Here is a 16,523-nt window from a genome sequence, read left to right as displayed (position 1 = left end):
AAATCAGAGGTAAAAAATGATATAAATACTTTTCAGTTTCATATGACTGACAGAATGCAGCAGTTTTAGTTAAAAATCGTTGTTTGTGTTCTACTGAAGAAACTAAGTCACCTACATCTTGGATACCCAAGGGGTAAGCAGATAAACATCAAATTTTCATTTTTGGGTGAACTATCCCTTTAAGTAGGATCTGAACCGACCTGATATACCGACCCAAGTCTGAAGTCAAGTCGAATATCATGACCAACACTGTCAAAAGCAACACTTAGATCTAAAAGAACAAGCATTGCCAAGTTTCCGAAGTCTCAAATAGCTTGCAGATAGTTTAAGAGCCTAATCAAAGCTGTTTCTGTGCTGTGGTTTGCCCAGAACCTAGATTGAAAAGTCTCATTAAGTGAACTGACATTTAGATGTTATTACTGCCACTGTTTTTGAGCTGTATGGATACTATTTTTTCAATAATTTTACTAAGAAAAGGTAGATTAGAGATTAATCTGTAGTTACAGAACACAGAATAATCAAGGTTACATTCCAGCAGATGCCTAACAGCTGCAGTTTAAAACATTTGTGGACAAACTCCTTCTTGTAGGGACTGATTCATGATATTCAGGATGTCGGGTAAAAACATTTCACGACATTTTGGAGAAATGTAATGGGTAATGGGTCTAGAGCGCAGGTAGAGGAATTTATATGTGATATGACCTGTGTAAGTGTACTGGGACTGTCAGCTGAGAAGGAGGACTTATTACATTGCAGAGGACTAGCTGGGGAGTTGGAGACCTTACAAGCAGGGCAAGTGCTTGGCAATGTTTTGTCATTAAAAAATTCTGGATACTTATTACTTTGCAACTGTGAGAAGTTTTGATGATATTTCAGTTGAGGGGTTAATTCACCTATCGACAGTGGAGATTAAGTATCTAGGGTTGTGTCTGTGGCAGTCAATTAAACTTAAAAAAATATGCTTTTTTTGCAGACCTCATTGCATTATTTAACATTTTGACACCATGACAGTCTTATAAATATCATGGTGAGCTGTAAGCTTTGTGTGCTTCCATTGCCTTTCTGCTCTCCTGGAGTCTCTTTTTAATTTTAAAATAATAATAATAATTAATGAATAATAATTCCTTACATTTATATAGCACTGTGGCGAGTGGGGCGGGGCCGAGAGGCATGGGAACGAGGAGTGAGGCCAGGTGTAGTGATTGGAGATGAGCTGCACCTGCTAATTCTCCATGGTGTTTTAATTGTCCCAGAGACAATCTTTGTTTTTAAAAGTGCAACAGAGTACATTTGGACAGCCTGAAACTAAAATTCTCAGCATAAGTTTCTACTGAGGGGGAAGTGAGAGGAGGGAGAGATGACATGAACTCCATGAAGGTTGTGGCAGAATCAGCAGAGAGATAGCACTTATTGGCAGTTTTCTTAGCACTCACAGCATTAACAGCATGCTTAGCATTAACAGTCAATAGATCAGAAATTACATCCATATGGATATTTAAGTCAACAGTGATTAAGACATATTCAAAATCAGTTAAAATCCTAAGAAGCAGTTCTCCAAAACCATCAAGAAAGCCTTTGTTGATCAGAAATCACATCCATATGTATATTAAAGTCAACAGTGATTAAGACATATTCAAAATCAGTTAAAATCCTACAAAGCAGTTCTCCAAAACCATCAAGAAAGCCTTTGACTCTAGGAGGATGGTATAGAACTAATAAAATAACAGACTGCAAGGTATTCAAATGTTTCAAAATCTCCCAGAGAAATATGATGACAGCACAAAGTATTGCGGAACAGGCTGGCAACCCCACCACCCCTCTTATTAAGTCTAGGGACAATGAAATATCTAAAACCTGAGGGAGATGTTTCATTTAGGACATGATTACGATTACTGTCAAGCCATGTTTCTGTCAGGAAGATGATGTCCAGCTTATGGTTTCCAACAATTTGGCCAATTACAAAAGACTTGTAGCAAAAGAATGTAAGAAGAACATAGAAAGAAAGAAAGAAAGAGACTACATTACAGTCTGAGAAAGAGCAATAGAGAGACAGAGAGAGTCAATATGGTCTCTGAGCCATCAATGTTCTCTACATGCTGCTGAATGCATTTGTACAATCAATACTGACTAAACATCCTTTCAATGTATCAACCACAATACTCAATATTTCTTCAGATCTGCTCTTAATAAGTTCAGGAAGCTGGACGATACTGAATAGCCCAGCCACAGAAACACACAGGTATGCCATTCACTTTAGTGACTTTATCAGAAAACTCTTTCTCTTCCAAACTCTCTTACTGTATTGCTACATTTTACTGGAATATATTTAAAAATAACAAGCAAGCAGTGGTAATGGTACGTGATACAGTTCAAAGTGCTTTTCAATTTGCTAAAAGAATGAATTGCATTTCAATCCAATGAAAGCTTGAAGCATGAGCGACACAAAGTGATTAAGAGGGATGCAGTGACAAGAATAAATGCATGGAAATAGAGAGTGAGAGACATAGAATTATTATATTCATAACATCACAAACATTACGACGCGATAAAGCCATAATCAATAAAAACATTGTATCCAAACTAGCTGTGTCAAGCAACTGACAAAAACAGTTTGTTTAGTTTCTATTTCTGCATCATCATACCAAGAAGCCCAAAGTAAAATCTCATTGACTTCAAATCCTGCTTTACATTTTTCAATGTTTTTTTTTTTTTTGTAATATTTATTTATTACAATTTAAAATATAGCATATAGCATGTGTGATATGAAGTTTAATATTTAAAAATGCTATTTATTCCTGTGATGGCAAAACTGATTCTTTAGAAACAATTACTCTAACCTTCAGTGTCACATGAACTTTGGAAATCATTTCAATATGCTGATTTGTTGGCCAAGAAGCATTTTGCAAACATTCTTTCTTTAAAATAATAAGCAAAATGCAAACTTTCTTTGCTTACAAAAATAAGACTAGGAACATGATTTAGGAAAGCAAATAGGGTTCATTTGATTTAACTTTAAAACTCTCATACCTCAGGCGGTTTTCCAAACCCGATCCAAACCCCCCATCACATCCTCTGTCTTTCCATCTCCTATTTACTGGAGGGAGGCATAGGGCCAATTGACAGGATCAATTATTGAGTAAGCATGGTGCACGGTGGGGTACTTCCTCCCTCAGAGACACAGTGGGGATCAAAGGGGCGAACAGCTGTGGCTTCCCCACCGGCAGAGCAGCACAGCTCCCCACTCACTTCATTAAGTCCCAATCCTTCCCACAGATGCCATCGACCCACCACAACTGACCTGTCCACCTGAACCCACAGTCAAACCAGCCCACTTCAGGAACTGAGATGCCAGATAATCACATCACCTGATGATCTCCTTCCCATGTGCGTCACTAAGAGGCAACAGCACATGCTACCACCCTTCCTCGACATTCACTGCCTACACACACCCCCTAACAAACATGTTCTTCCCTAATGACTCCATCTTTAAGTTTCCAATCCACCAAATGACTGCATGTCTTCCCAGACACATTTCTGTCCTTCCTCCCAGCACTACATCAGCCTGAGCTCAAATCACATGTCGAGCGGCACTTAAAACAAAGCCTTCCTAAATTACCACTCTCACACACAGAATGTCAATGCTGCACCACATAGGGCTCGTGAACATGCTGTTTTGCAAACCGTTGTGACCTTTGGTTATGCCACAGGCTTCTGTGTGTGTGTGCATGTTTGTGTGTACTGTACATATGAGAAGAGGTATGTCTTATGTTTTACCAATTCACTATCTATTATGATTTAATTTACAATAGTCAAATACAATTCAAAATGTAATTTTAAAAACTATATTTATTTTATTAAATGTAAAACATCTGATTAAAATATCTTTTTTTTTTTCTAATAATAGTCCATATTGAACCAGAACATGAATTTTATTTCACTGGTCTAAAATCTCCACATAATTGTAAATTAAACATTAAATATCTTCTGATTGGTTGTTAACATCACCTTCTGCAGTATCTTTGCTTTCGGTGCGGACGACAGACAAATCACTTGTTGATGGAAACTTGCCGTGTCGCACCTGGTTAAGACACAATGTATCCACTGGAGAAAAAAAGGATAAATAAATAAATGTAATAAAAAATCTATTTTAAAAAGCCATTCATTTCAGAAATGTTTTAAGAGTCTACAATTAAAACTTGCTGTTCTGATAATATCCCAAGATGTATCACATTAGTAAAATTAAAAAAGTTGTTCAGTATTAGAAATAAACAAGATTAACAAAATTGGGCAGCATCCAATACTACAACATGCAAATGCTGACTGTTCCTCCCATATAAATGAACACTATGTGGAAGACAAACATCTATTGGAGCAAGATGTGCTTTTTTAAAGTATGTTTGACTTTCTTTTTGTCAGAGCTAATGCTTTTTTTTCAGAGGAGGAAACATCAAATAAGAGATCGATGTAACCTTGTGGAAACCACAACACTCAGAAAGGGCTTGACAGACTAACATGGGAGTTAGTTTGCCCTTGAGAAGGTCATAATGTCTTTGTTTGACAACTAAAATATACCTAGAAAAGTCTTATTCAACAGCTGTTCCCTACATTGGCCACATTATAACTATGAGACATGACAGGGGAAAATACTTTTCCTTGTTTGCCACAATCTGATCCAACTGATGCATAAAGAACCATCCATTATGGATGCTTGTAACAGAAATGCATACAGTATGTGGGTTACACATACGAACATTAAGCTTTGCAGTCCCATTCATACATTCATGTACATTACATTGTATTTCAAAATACATGTTGCATTACATGTATTTCAAACAAAATCATGCACCAGTAAACACATTCAGAAACGTTTAAACAAAAGGTTTTTTTCCAAAAACGAGTGAACTGTCTACATATGCAGCTACCTTCTATTAGACAGCATCCTAAACAGTGAGTGATTTGTAGCTGATTTATAATTAATTTCAAAGGTTTCAATGTACGCTCATTATAAAATAACTTAATTATTTTTTAATTCTAACAAGTAACTTTTTGTTAAAAACTAACCAAAATAAAAATTAATTGGTTTATAATATCTGCATGGGAGAGTCTTGGTGTGGTTCCCAAACAAATGGAAATCCAGTATAACATTATCATCTGTATCCTAAACATTATGAAACTTCTTAAGTGAGTGATTTTGAACACTTACAGTAAATAGGCAACATCTATGCACGCCACACAAAGACACTTGACTTACTATACAACTGATCTCAGAGTTAGGCAACAACATGTTTCTGATCTTATAGTGCAAAGTCTAATTATAAAAATACACATGTAAGATAATTAATTTTAATTCAACAGAACTCTCTTTACTGAAATATATAAATTTCAATAGAGTATGCTGCTAAACTGATTGTGCAATACTCTAATAAGCTTTAAATATGCTTTTCTTCTCTATGTCACGGTTCACTCGGGAAGGAGTGAGGAGACGCAGGAGAATTCTTCAGAAATAGACTTTAAATCATAAATGGATATACACAGGAACTTTACGACATTTAACATTCATCATTCATGACATCTAACCTTTACGACATTTAACAGCTGACAGCAAACTCAAAACAGGGAACACTATTTATACACAGAACATAACAATGGGAAGACTAGACACACCTGGGAACAAACTAACAAATTATCAACAAAAACACAACTGGAACCAAATTCATATAACAGGGACCGGAACAGGAAGGACCAAATGAGGAAAACAGGACCAAATATACCTTTTATTTTATTTGAACTAATTCAATATTTGTTTTAGTTTTTTTTACACTCTAATTTGATTTGATAATTCTATACTGCATGTTTCGGTTTGTTAACAAAAAAAAAAAAAAAAACATTGGGTAACAAAATAATTTTTTATTTATTCTTTCAGCACTGAGTTAAATGTATTTATAAACAACATTTGTCTCACCTTACAAAGTTTCTTATAATGCATTATGGGATTGCCTTGTAAGTGAAGGATATATGCAAAGGATATCCTTAGACACCCTGATCAAAACAAGGTCCCTTAAGAGGTAGCATAATTAAGACGCCTACCTTTTAGAACAGATTTTGACTCAGTGCCATGGTTATTATGCTTTAAAATGTCCTCTCTGTAGGCAACTCTTATAAGCTATTCTTCACTCGAGTGTGAACAGCTCTAAAGTGATTTAAAAAACTGGCAACTTGTTACCATTATTGGCTATTAATGTCTCCAAATCCAAAACATAATGAGTCTACAACATATATTTGATTACGCTGTTGATCTTTTCTTGTAATACACTTGAATATGACTCCCATAGCGATGTAGTTTGCTCCTTTCTCTGAGGAACAGACTCTTGCATTTATTTTGGGGCAATGCCAAGTCATTACAGTACCATTAGCAGAGCTTCCGTCTCTTCAGTCCCCTGAAGCTCTCGTTCTAAGAGCGAGAGATGTGTGACCATATTCTTAAAATCTGCCTCAAGTGATCGCAGACACTGACACTTGCATTATGTCGCAAGTGAGCCATTAGGTAAGCAAGAGAACCAAGACCAGATAGATTCTATAATTTAATTTACCATGCAGGCACACACACACAGTCATAAATAAAAAAGGAAAAACACAAAGACGTATCAATCAAAGCAGACAAGCACATTTCCATGATATCACTAGCCTCATTCGCTCTCCTTTTTACATCATTAGATTGCTGAATAGCTTTTATCATTAAGCATGTTACTGACTTAAAACAGGCATCAATAAACAACAAAACCTTTTCTCACACGATTGCAGCATGTGCCCCCTCTAATTTCATCCCTTCTTCGTGAAACTCAAAACAAGAGGAATGACATTCAACACAAGGCTAGAATTAGAGTCAGCTGAAAGCAGGGGAAGACATACTGTACAGTGACATGTTATCATCTCTCTTCTTTCGGAAATCACACCTCTGTGTAAAGCACAGATTGGTTCACACTTTAAAGCTCTCGCCTGCATAGTGAGATGTTTTTTTTTTTTAGCATGCATACTCTTTTGGCATTTACGAATTTGTTTTTAGACGTGAGGAAATTTCAAATTTAACATCAAATGTCACTAAAAGAGACCTTTTTAAAACATAAACAAACAAATAATAATAATGCTCTATTTTTGTCTGTTAAAAGGGTAAGTTGGCTAATTTTCAGCCAGCTTTGTATTTTTGCTATGTCAGAAGTATTTGTAAATTAACAATGTGTGTACTATTTCTCCATGTTACATGCATCCAAATCTCATCCTCATCTATTTGCCACCAAAAGTCTACCAGATGACAAAAAAAACCCAACAAACTTTTGACAGCTCAAGAGCTCTTGTTAAAACTAGAGACTTTTTTGTATTCCTGCCCACAGACAACTGGGGGATGGGTCAACAGATGGGTGGCACAAAAAAGTTTGCATTATGGGTGTTGAAGTTTTAGCAAAGTTGAATGAATTTTACAGCCCATTTTCTTCACTAGAATATGGGAATAACTTTTATTGTACCTTCTGATGAAGGGCTAATTAAGAGTTTTTAAGAGCCACAGAAATCCTGTAATGTCTACATAAGTATATACTGTGCTCCACCTGACAGTGGCTGTCAAAAAACACTCTTACTATTCCCTAAAATGACTTTAAAACCCAAACACAAAGGCTTTAAACCAGCAAACTCTGTAATAACTGGATGACAGCAAGGCGTTTACTGATTCTTTACAGTTAGTCATTGAGCTCTGCCTGATTTAAGTAAATGCTAAGCCACACAGTCATGTCTGGACAGTCTTCTATGACATTAAAAAAAGGGCAAATGAAAACCCAACAATTTTTCCAGTAGTGCGCACCTGTGACAACCATGGTCGATGGGCTTATCATCTCCTGTCACTGACTCATCTTATTTGCATCATAAAGAAGGCTTTTTTTTAATCACAATATGGCACTTTGAAGTCTGTAATCAATGACATGCATCCAAACACCTCCTTTAGGGGTTATGTGGTAGATCTCTCCTCCTACTCCTGATAAAATCATCAACGATTGTTTATGTCTCTTCATCATTAGGAACCATCTTGACAGGGCATTACTTACAAATAGAGCTCACAGCAAAACATAAACTGAATAATCAATAAAAGACACTAACTCACAGATTAGAATTTGGAATGTTATTTTTCTTAACACTGAATTATAAAGCCCTGACTCTGATATATTACTTTTTCTGAGTTTGAAACATAGTGGAACATTCACTGTCTCTGTCCATGGTCCTGAAAGCAAATCAGTTCAATGAATGATGCATTGCATAACACCAGGAAGTGTATTTTGAAATATTCCATGCATTTACAAAGAGAATACATACATTTTTACTTTTGTGTCATTACCAGCTTAATGAGTAGGCTACAATCTCTCGCACAAGCCTGTAAGCAGATCTTGCAAATGCAAATCACTGTTAGTGAGTCAGTGAGAAAGATCAGAGATGACGAAAAAATTTATCAAATAAAATCATGCTTCAAATTCTTAGAAATGTAATATTTGTATTGAAAAAAACTATATATTCTTTTTATTATTATTACAATTATCTACAAAAAATTCAATTTAATGACTAAAAACTAGTCTAGTGATGCTGAAGGCATGTGAGTATGCAAAAAAGTTTCAATGACTGGCAGAAATCGCATCTTTATATTGTCAATAATATTTTTAAACAACAAAAAACTGCTTTGTTTTTCTTTTTCACTTACTTTTATGCAATACTGTTATATATTTCTGACTTTAATAAGCTACACAAAAATATCAAACTATTATATTCTATATATATTCAAACTAAAATATTCAAAGAGTCATTATTTGTATGAATTGCATTTTGAATACGTATTTCTAACTTATAGACCTGTGTCATTTTGTTTATAAAAACATTTTATGAATTATGAATTTTATGAACATGCAATTCTTACAAAAGAAAAAGACTTGACCACACCTGTTGTATGATAAACATAAACAAAAATTAATTAATAGTCTTTTTTGTGATTCTTAAAGTATTATAACACTATAACAAAAACTGTTGAACTCAAATTAAGGTAGAGATTTTGAGGGGACTGTAACAAATGTAACCTCTAAGTTTGATTTTGTGTAAGCAATTTTGAGTTTCAAATCAGCATAAATGAACATAGGAGCTGCATGTGCTTATGTAAATACGTGTTGACAACACATTTGCATGTGCTGTCAACACCCAGCGTGTTTTTTTAGGGGGCAGGGCGTGTTGTACCGTTTTGACAAAAGGATATGGCCATTCTATGATCTTTTTAGCATACTTCCTAACGATGTTGTCCTCTCCAAAGATGAAGAGCGATCTGTTGACGGTAAAGCAGTTCTGTCGGACCGGGATGGGGTTGTATAAGGCCATGGTTCGGGCTCGTTGCGCTTTGGTCTGTTTGAAGGCTGGTGAAACTGCACCTGTGGATACTGCCGGTGCATCCCGGTTCCGACTGCGCACCGATCCCCCATCCCCGGGAACGTCTTCTCCAAAGCGAGCCATTCTGTGTGGAGCAAAAACAGAGAAATCTAAGCCCCTTTATAAACAGGTGCAAAAAAACGAGGTTTACTTCCACACATTGAACTGCAAATAATCATCCAAACTGCAAGAGTTTTCCCTGCTATGACAAACGACGAGTTATTAAACGGTCGTTAAATCCTCCAGTCACGCGCAACACGTAGCTTACTCCCAACAGATATCCCTACAAACGCCAAAACACCAAAAGTAACATTACCTGAAAGTAAAATGGGGAATAAAACCGTTTATAATCCAAATATCCAGTCGTACATCCCATGAAGAGGTTCTTTTCAGCAGGAATAGATCAAACTCTTTTCTGAGGAACCGTAGAAATGAGCTTCCATTTTCAGAACACCGTGGTAAAACTAAAAAGCCATCGTTTTTTTTAATCTCACCGGTTCTGTTTTTACCTCCTTTGTCACTCTTCCATCTCACTTACTTATTTTAAATGTTTTGTGTGTCTTTTTTAGTCTTTCCACGAGTCAGCGACAGTGTTCAACAAGCTCCATCTTCACTGTGTGAGCTGTGAAGCGCGGATGTGGTTTGTTTAAGGTTGGCACGCGCGCCTGGCCACCCCTCACAACAGCGCGAATGTCTGAGCGCGTGCTGCCTTTCCAACCGACACCCAGTGCGCAAATTAATCTAAAAGCTAGACAAAAACCTCTATAGACATGCAAATACGATTTGAATAAGTTACTTTGGTTTTCTTCAACACTAGTTTACAATAGCGCCAATATTAAGGTACATTTTGTCAATCAACGAGCGATTAAAAGCGAGTGAAAGCATTTTCCTCTCATTTTTACATACACTTTCTTTCATGTAGTTACCTCTCAGAAAGCACATAAGTTACCTTGAGAATTTATTTTCTTTACAAAGGCCTGCATGAACTAGTCGTCGGTTCGCGCTGGTGCAAAATAGAAAGAAATTAAAACGTCATAAAAAAAAGAATGAAAAAAAGTCTGAAACAAGTTATTTTCCCGCTGACGTCACTAAGCCCTTTTATTTTTCAACCTCGCTTCTTCAATAAATTGTTAATAAAAGTCCCGTCCAGAATGGTTCGGTGTGAAGTTTATATACACTTCAAATAAAAATAAAATAAAATAAAAAAAAACAGATTGTTTGAGGAATATCAATTTCAAGCATTGTAACAACATTTTTACTTATAACAGACATCTGCACAAAGTGTAAGCATCTCTATTCTGGGAGCAGCTGAGCTTTTTTCAGTTGACTCTGAGCTCAGAAATAATTGGTGTTTAAAACGCACTCTTCTGATGCCTGTGCAAATCTACTGGCATGCTTGCTGCTAGAGAATGTACTTGTTGGCCTGGTAAAATCACAAACGGTCACAAATAAACAAGACGATGTTGGAACAATGTTGCCAGAGTTCAAAGATATTTGCAGGTGTAACGTAGTGTGCATTCGTCTTTAAAGCACCCCGAACTAAGCCTTGTACTCTCCTGAAACATGGCACATCATTATTTGTGAACAATGTATAATGTCCAAGTTTCTGTAACTTGTTGTCATACTAGTGTTTCTGTAAGTTACCCATAGAAGATATTTTAACATTTAACATCTCTTTTTCCCCATATTGGGCCATCAAAATAATACTCTGTTAAAGATACAGCTGAATTTTACAGTTCGATGAAGAGGCAATAAAATGACCATAAAGGTTATTACCATTTCCTTTCCCAATTGGGCTATTAAAAAAAAAGGAGAAAAAGAAGAAATAAATAAATAATTATAATTTTAAGAATCTACCTCACCACAGAAAAATAGAGAACTGCACAGAAAATTGAAGAAACAAGTAATAAACTAAACTTACTGCGAATAACCACAGACAACAATTGTAAGGCAAGACAGTGAGGCATTCCATGACGTCACTTAATCTGCTTAAAATTAATGAGCAGAACAGTTTAAGGGCCCGAAAGGACCTGCTAATAATAGTCAACTGCAAATGAGAGATCTCACCCAGAGAAAGGGGGAAAAACAGATGCGGCTAATAAAAATTTTGATAGAAATTGCAACAGTCCAGTAGATCATTGGCAGATTGAGGTTATTATCGCAAAACAGCACAGAAAGATGAATGAAAATACATTTCTCCTCCCCCTCCCTCAAAAGTGAATAGAAACAAATGATTTAGGAAGCACGGATGATGAGCAGAAGGGGGAATGTAAAACACAGTTTGATGACTCTAATGATCTTCAATAGCCTTTAGGGTGTGTCTGTGTGGAATACTGTGATTTCTGCTACAATTACAGATACAGTACATCTGGGTAGTGTACACTTATATCAGCTGAGATGAGTAGGTGAAGTAGTACACTTAAGTAGATGCCCTATATTGAGGTCTACTATAAATAAAACAGCAAACACACACACACTAAGCTGCCAGTGTCCACCCTCAATGGCCAATTACTCACAGAATGCTAAAGTACAGTTGTTCTCCATGCAGGCGTTGGAAAAAAAGAGTGTATGTGTGTGTATGTGTGTGTGTGTGCAAGGGTGACAGGATGAGAGAAAGTGTGTCAGAGAGAGAGAGGTATGAAATTGTAGAAAGAAAGAACCAGGGAGGAAGTACTGTAGCATATGCATTCATCAGATGTCAACACGTTTTCATTATATTCTGTTGAATAAGCCTTATGGAAAGCATGGGAGTGGTCAGAGCAGCAGTCGGCCTGACTGTGCTAACAGAGGAACTGTTGCTAAGATCCAAAACCTAGTCATAGTCACCATAGCTGCATTCTCAGCTTTTACACATGCTTCTTAATTACATTACCTCTTAAGATAAATATTTTTAAGACAAGCATCAAATACATTGTTCACAGAGACTGCAGTCCCAGAATGCATTGCACAGAGCTCAGTTAAAATAAATAAATAAATCTATATGGCAGACATAATAAACATATTTCATTTAATATATATATATATATATATATATATATATATATATATATATATATATATATATATATATAATATAATATATATATATAAAGTTTAATATGATGGAACTTGTTTGTGCTATGTTTTTATGCATATAGAGAATCACACCATTACATGTATTTTACAACCAGTTAAATTCAAACTCTAATTAGATAATTTCACATTTTCATTTAGTTTAACTTGATTAACTACAATAAATAAAACTGAGATAAAATGAATAAAAATTATATAGACATTTAAAAACAAAAACTAATAAAAAATGTCAAAAACAACAAAATTACTAAAACGTAAAAAAATTAAACATGAGCGCTGAAAATCTAAAAATAGAATCTAAATCTAAATAATAACAAAACAAAAATAACACCTCAATGTTACTAAAATAATACTTATATAAATAAATTCACACATAAATTGTATATAGCTTAAATGTATTTGTATTGTTTTATTTATTGTATTAATTTGTATTAATACTGTTTTATTTAATTTTTTCTTTTGACTTAAGCTCCGTAAGTTGCCAAGAGACTTTGCCTCTCACTGTGTCTTTAAAAAATATACTTTTATCATACTGTGTTTGAAACCTCTTGCTTGCTTACTCATTCAATATTCACTACATAGTGAAGCCTTATGAGTAAAATGAGTCCAGATACTAGCTGTAGACATTATAAACAACTAAACAGATTTGACTTGACTGTTTGTTGCTGTTTTCCAAAGACAGGGTGATACAAGAAAAAGCCTTTTGCAAGCCATTTCATTTCATAAACTTGATCAAAAAATAAATAATTTATAATATGTAATGTCTAGACTGATAATCGTCTTTTTCTGTGTTTGTCTTTCTCTCCCCCTCCTCCTACTTCTGTCCAATGGGTCTGTGTTTGATCACAGAAAACACAATTAATTTGGCCGTTCTAGTAGCACCTCTGTCCAAGGTAAATCAGCAGACCCTGGTCTCTCTGTTCAAGTTTTGTATTTTTCCCCAACCAATTAAAAGCTAACCAAGAGGCATGAACCAAAAGAGACATCTCGGCTCCCATATAATGCAGTGTCCTTGTCATCCTAATAGTAGTCTCCATGGTGACTGTACACTATTAAATTTCTATTTTTTTCCTCTCGTTTTTGGCTTCACAATGTTCATTCAACAAAAAGAAACCTGTGGTCTTATTTGTACACCCCCGTCACATTCACAGACACACTGTATAAATGCTATAGACAATCCAAACGTCCAGCAGGATTTACATGCTCACTTACAATGCAACTTTCAACTGAATTATACCACCCATGACAATATACCTAGATTGTGAATCATCTTCCAGACAAAACACAAATTCTTACAGGTATAGTTTACTAATTACTATCCCCACAAGTAAGCAACACAACTTCAGTCTGAATGTCTGTACTTATTATGGCAATAATCCATACGAACGGTGGAGAAAATCACTCTGACATTATCAAGCAATATTATGTACAGAAGAAGTGCAATGGTTTGAAGTTAAAAACATCTTACTGATCATTTTTCACTTTTCACTTCCCAAGATGTTAATCGATTGACTGGAATCGTGGATTATTGTGATGTGTTTATCAGCTGTTTGGACTCTTATTCTGACAGCACCCATTCACTGCGGAGAATCTATATTGAAGTAACACTACATTTCTCCAAATCTGTTCTAATGAAGAAACGCATCCACATCTTGGATTTGGAGTGTATTCCTTAAGAGTTTTCATTTTTCTTAAATAGACCATAAAACACATGAATAGTTAATCTATTAATATATTTGTCTTCGATGACAAATTGCCTTCTGTTTTAAGTAGTTCAGCTCAATTGGAATTTTAAATGAGAGGATGTAAAATGAGAAACACAAACTGAGTGCCACTAAGCAGAAGCTTTCTTATCATTTTTTTATTGCAACACTACGTGTTTTATGGATTTAAAAATATCTTTCGTCTTTTTTATCAACAATACATTTCAAAATTAGCTCTTCAAAAAAAACCTCCATATTTTTTTTTTATTATTATTTTACTAAAATTGATCAGGTATCTGTAACACATCTTCCAAAATGTCATTTAAATTGGAGAAATACAGTTAGAACAGGAAAAAACACATGCTAGTGATAGTGACACATTTTCTGACATTCTGTTTCATGCATAATGAGCCTGGGGTAGCATTTGAAATGATCACCTTAGAAGTGTCACCACAAAAGCATTAGCAACACAAGGCCAGACAAGAGCACTTGATCACAACTCACATAGACTAAATAAAGCCCATCTATGGGATCAGTACCTCAACCAAGCCCTAATTCAAACGATTTGGCTTGTGTTTTCTGTGCTCTGTTACCTAGCAACAGCCTCCTCTTCTCTTCATCTCAACCGACTGGGCTGAAACCATAAAGCTTATATAAATTGCATATTCAGAAAATAATCTCTGTTTTATTTTAGTGTACGACAACCGATTGTCAGTTAGCAGACAGCAGAAAATCTGCAAAACATATAATTGAGTTTTTGTTTTTGTGAGATATCTGAGGCTGAAACTCAGGGACTTGTTTCTACCTTCCCATGCAGTGGGTTCAGAAATGCATGGGGGCAACAGGAAGTCTACGAACAACAACATAATGCAGGATATTAATTATTGTAGGTGATTACACTATATCATCCTCAAACATATATAATTTGAAGGGCTGATTACAACCAAAACTGCTTTTTCTTGCACTGTGAATTTACAAACACATCGGGTAGAAGATAAGAATAGCAAATCCAAGCTCAGAGACACCTGTTAATCTTTGTAGTGCGTGTGAAGTGTTAATGTCTATTAGGGCTGTAGTATAGAGACACCTGGCTCCATCTAGTGGTAGCAGCTTGAAACAACAACGTAAAAGGAAATCCCAGTGAGAATAACAGTTATTTTAGTATTGTTATTTAGAAAATATTCTAGCATTTATTAATGTTATTAAATTAGCTTATATCTTCATAATTTGAATTTAAATTTTTTTACTTTTTACTATGTTCGTTTATTTTTTGTGCTTGTGTGTGTGTGTGTGTGTGTGTATATATATATATATATATATATATACACACACACACACACATTAATATACATAACACAATATTTCAAATTAGCATTAATTTCAGTTTTAGTAATTGTAGTACTTTACTTAAAAAAAATTAAATTATTTATTTCAACGTTGATAATTTATATTTACATTAAGTGTACGTTTTATATCTAATATTTATATTTCATTTTATTTCAGCTTTATTGACTGTCACAGAACCAAAAAGAACAATTTGGAAATTCAACAAAATTACCTGTTCCATGTAAAAAAAAAAAAAAAAAAAAAAAAAATCATAATAATAATCAAATGGGTCAGAAATAAAATGATTGAACATTGGAGAGTGATGTTTCATACATATTGCAGTATATGACAATGATCATTCAGAATAAAATCTGCTCTAGCCTGTCTAAAAAGCAAAGTAAATAAATAAATAAATATTTGGATGATGCAAGATTGGTCAATTTGAAAGAAATTTAGCATCATATAGACATGAATGAATGAGGATTATTAATAACTGCTGGCTGCACACAAACAGGACTGTATGAAACCTTGTGTTGAAAAATTAAACAGCTAGCAAATCTGCAATTCTAACAAGCTCTAATAAGTGCATCAGACTTTCTGATCAATGCCATAGCAGTTTTTCCTGTTTTTTATATTAAATAATCCATCACTATAAAGTATATTTTGCTGCTCTGAATATTGAAATGAAGTAAAATGGATGTTTTTATTCATACAGGCATTTGGAGAAGAGATCAGAGCAGCATGGTAAATTACACTTCCAGTACAGTGGCGATTCAAAAGCTTCCCTCAGGAGACAGTCCTGGCAGAGTTTGCTGGAGTTTTATATACCATATGGCAGGGGAGGATGGATGGCATGCCTGGCTCTCACCCCGCTGGCACAGACAAGCACATTAGAGATTCAGAGTAGGGACAGATGGGGCTGAAGATGAGGTGGAGGAAGAATGGTGGCGTTGTGTATGTGAGATGTAAGTATTT

At 35.1% G+C, this 16,523-nt stretch overlaps 1 protein-coding gene across 1 annotated transcript in view; it reads right to left on the bottom strand.

Annotated features, from left to right (window-relative positions):
• Positions 1–10,111, bottom strand: part of LOC113098062 (voltage-dependent R-type calcium channel subunit alpha-1E-like) — a 68,281-nt gene extending 58,170 nt beyond the window's left edge. The window contains exons 1-3 of the mRNA XM_026263040.1: positions 9,942–10,111; positions 9,764–9,862; positions 9,281–9,532 (exon numbers count right to left, since the gene is read on the bottom strand). Coding sequence (XP_026118825.1) covers positions 9,281–9,531 — 251 coding nt within the window. The 5' untranslated portion in view covers position 9,532; positions 9,764–9,862; positions 9,942–10,111. The remainder of the gene's footprint in view (positions 1–9,280; positions 9,533–9,763; positions 9,863–9,941) is intronic.
• Between the last annotated feature and the right edge of the window lie 6,412 nt (positions 10,112–16,523).

This window comes from Carassius auratus, unplaced genomic scaffold (genome assembly GCF_003368295.1).
Source record: "Carassius auratus strain Wakin unplaced genomic scaffold, ASM336829v1 scaf_tig00216409, whole genome shotgun sequence".
Lineage (NCBI taxonomy): Eukaryota > Metazoa > Chordata > Actinopteri > Cypriniformes > Cyprinidae > Carassius > Carassius auratus.
This window is presented reverse-complemented; position numbering and strand designations above follow the sequence as displayed.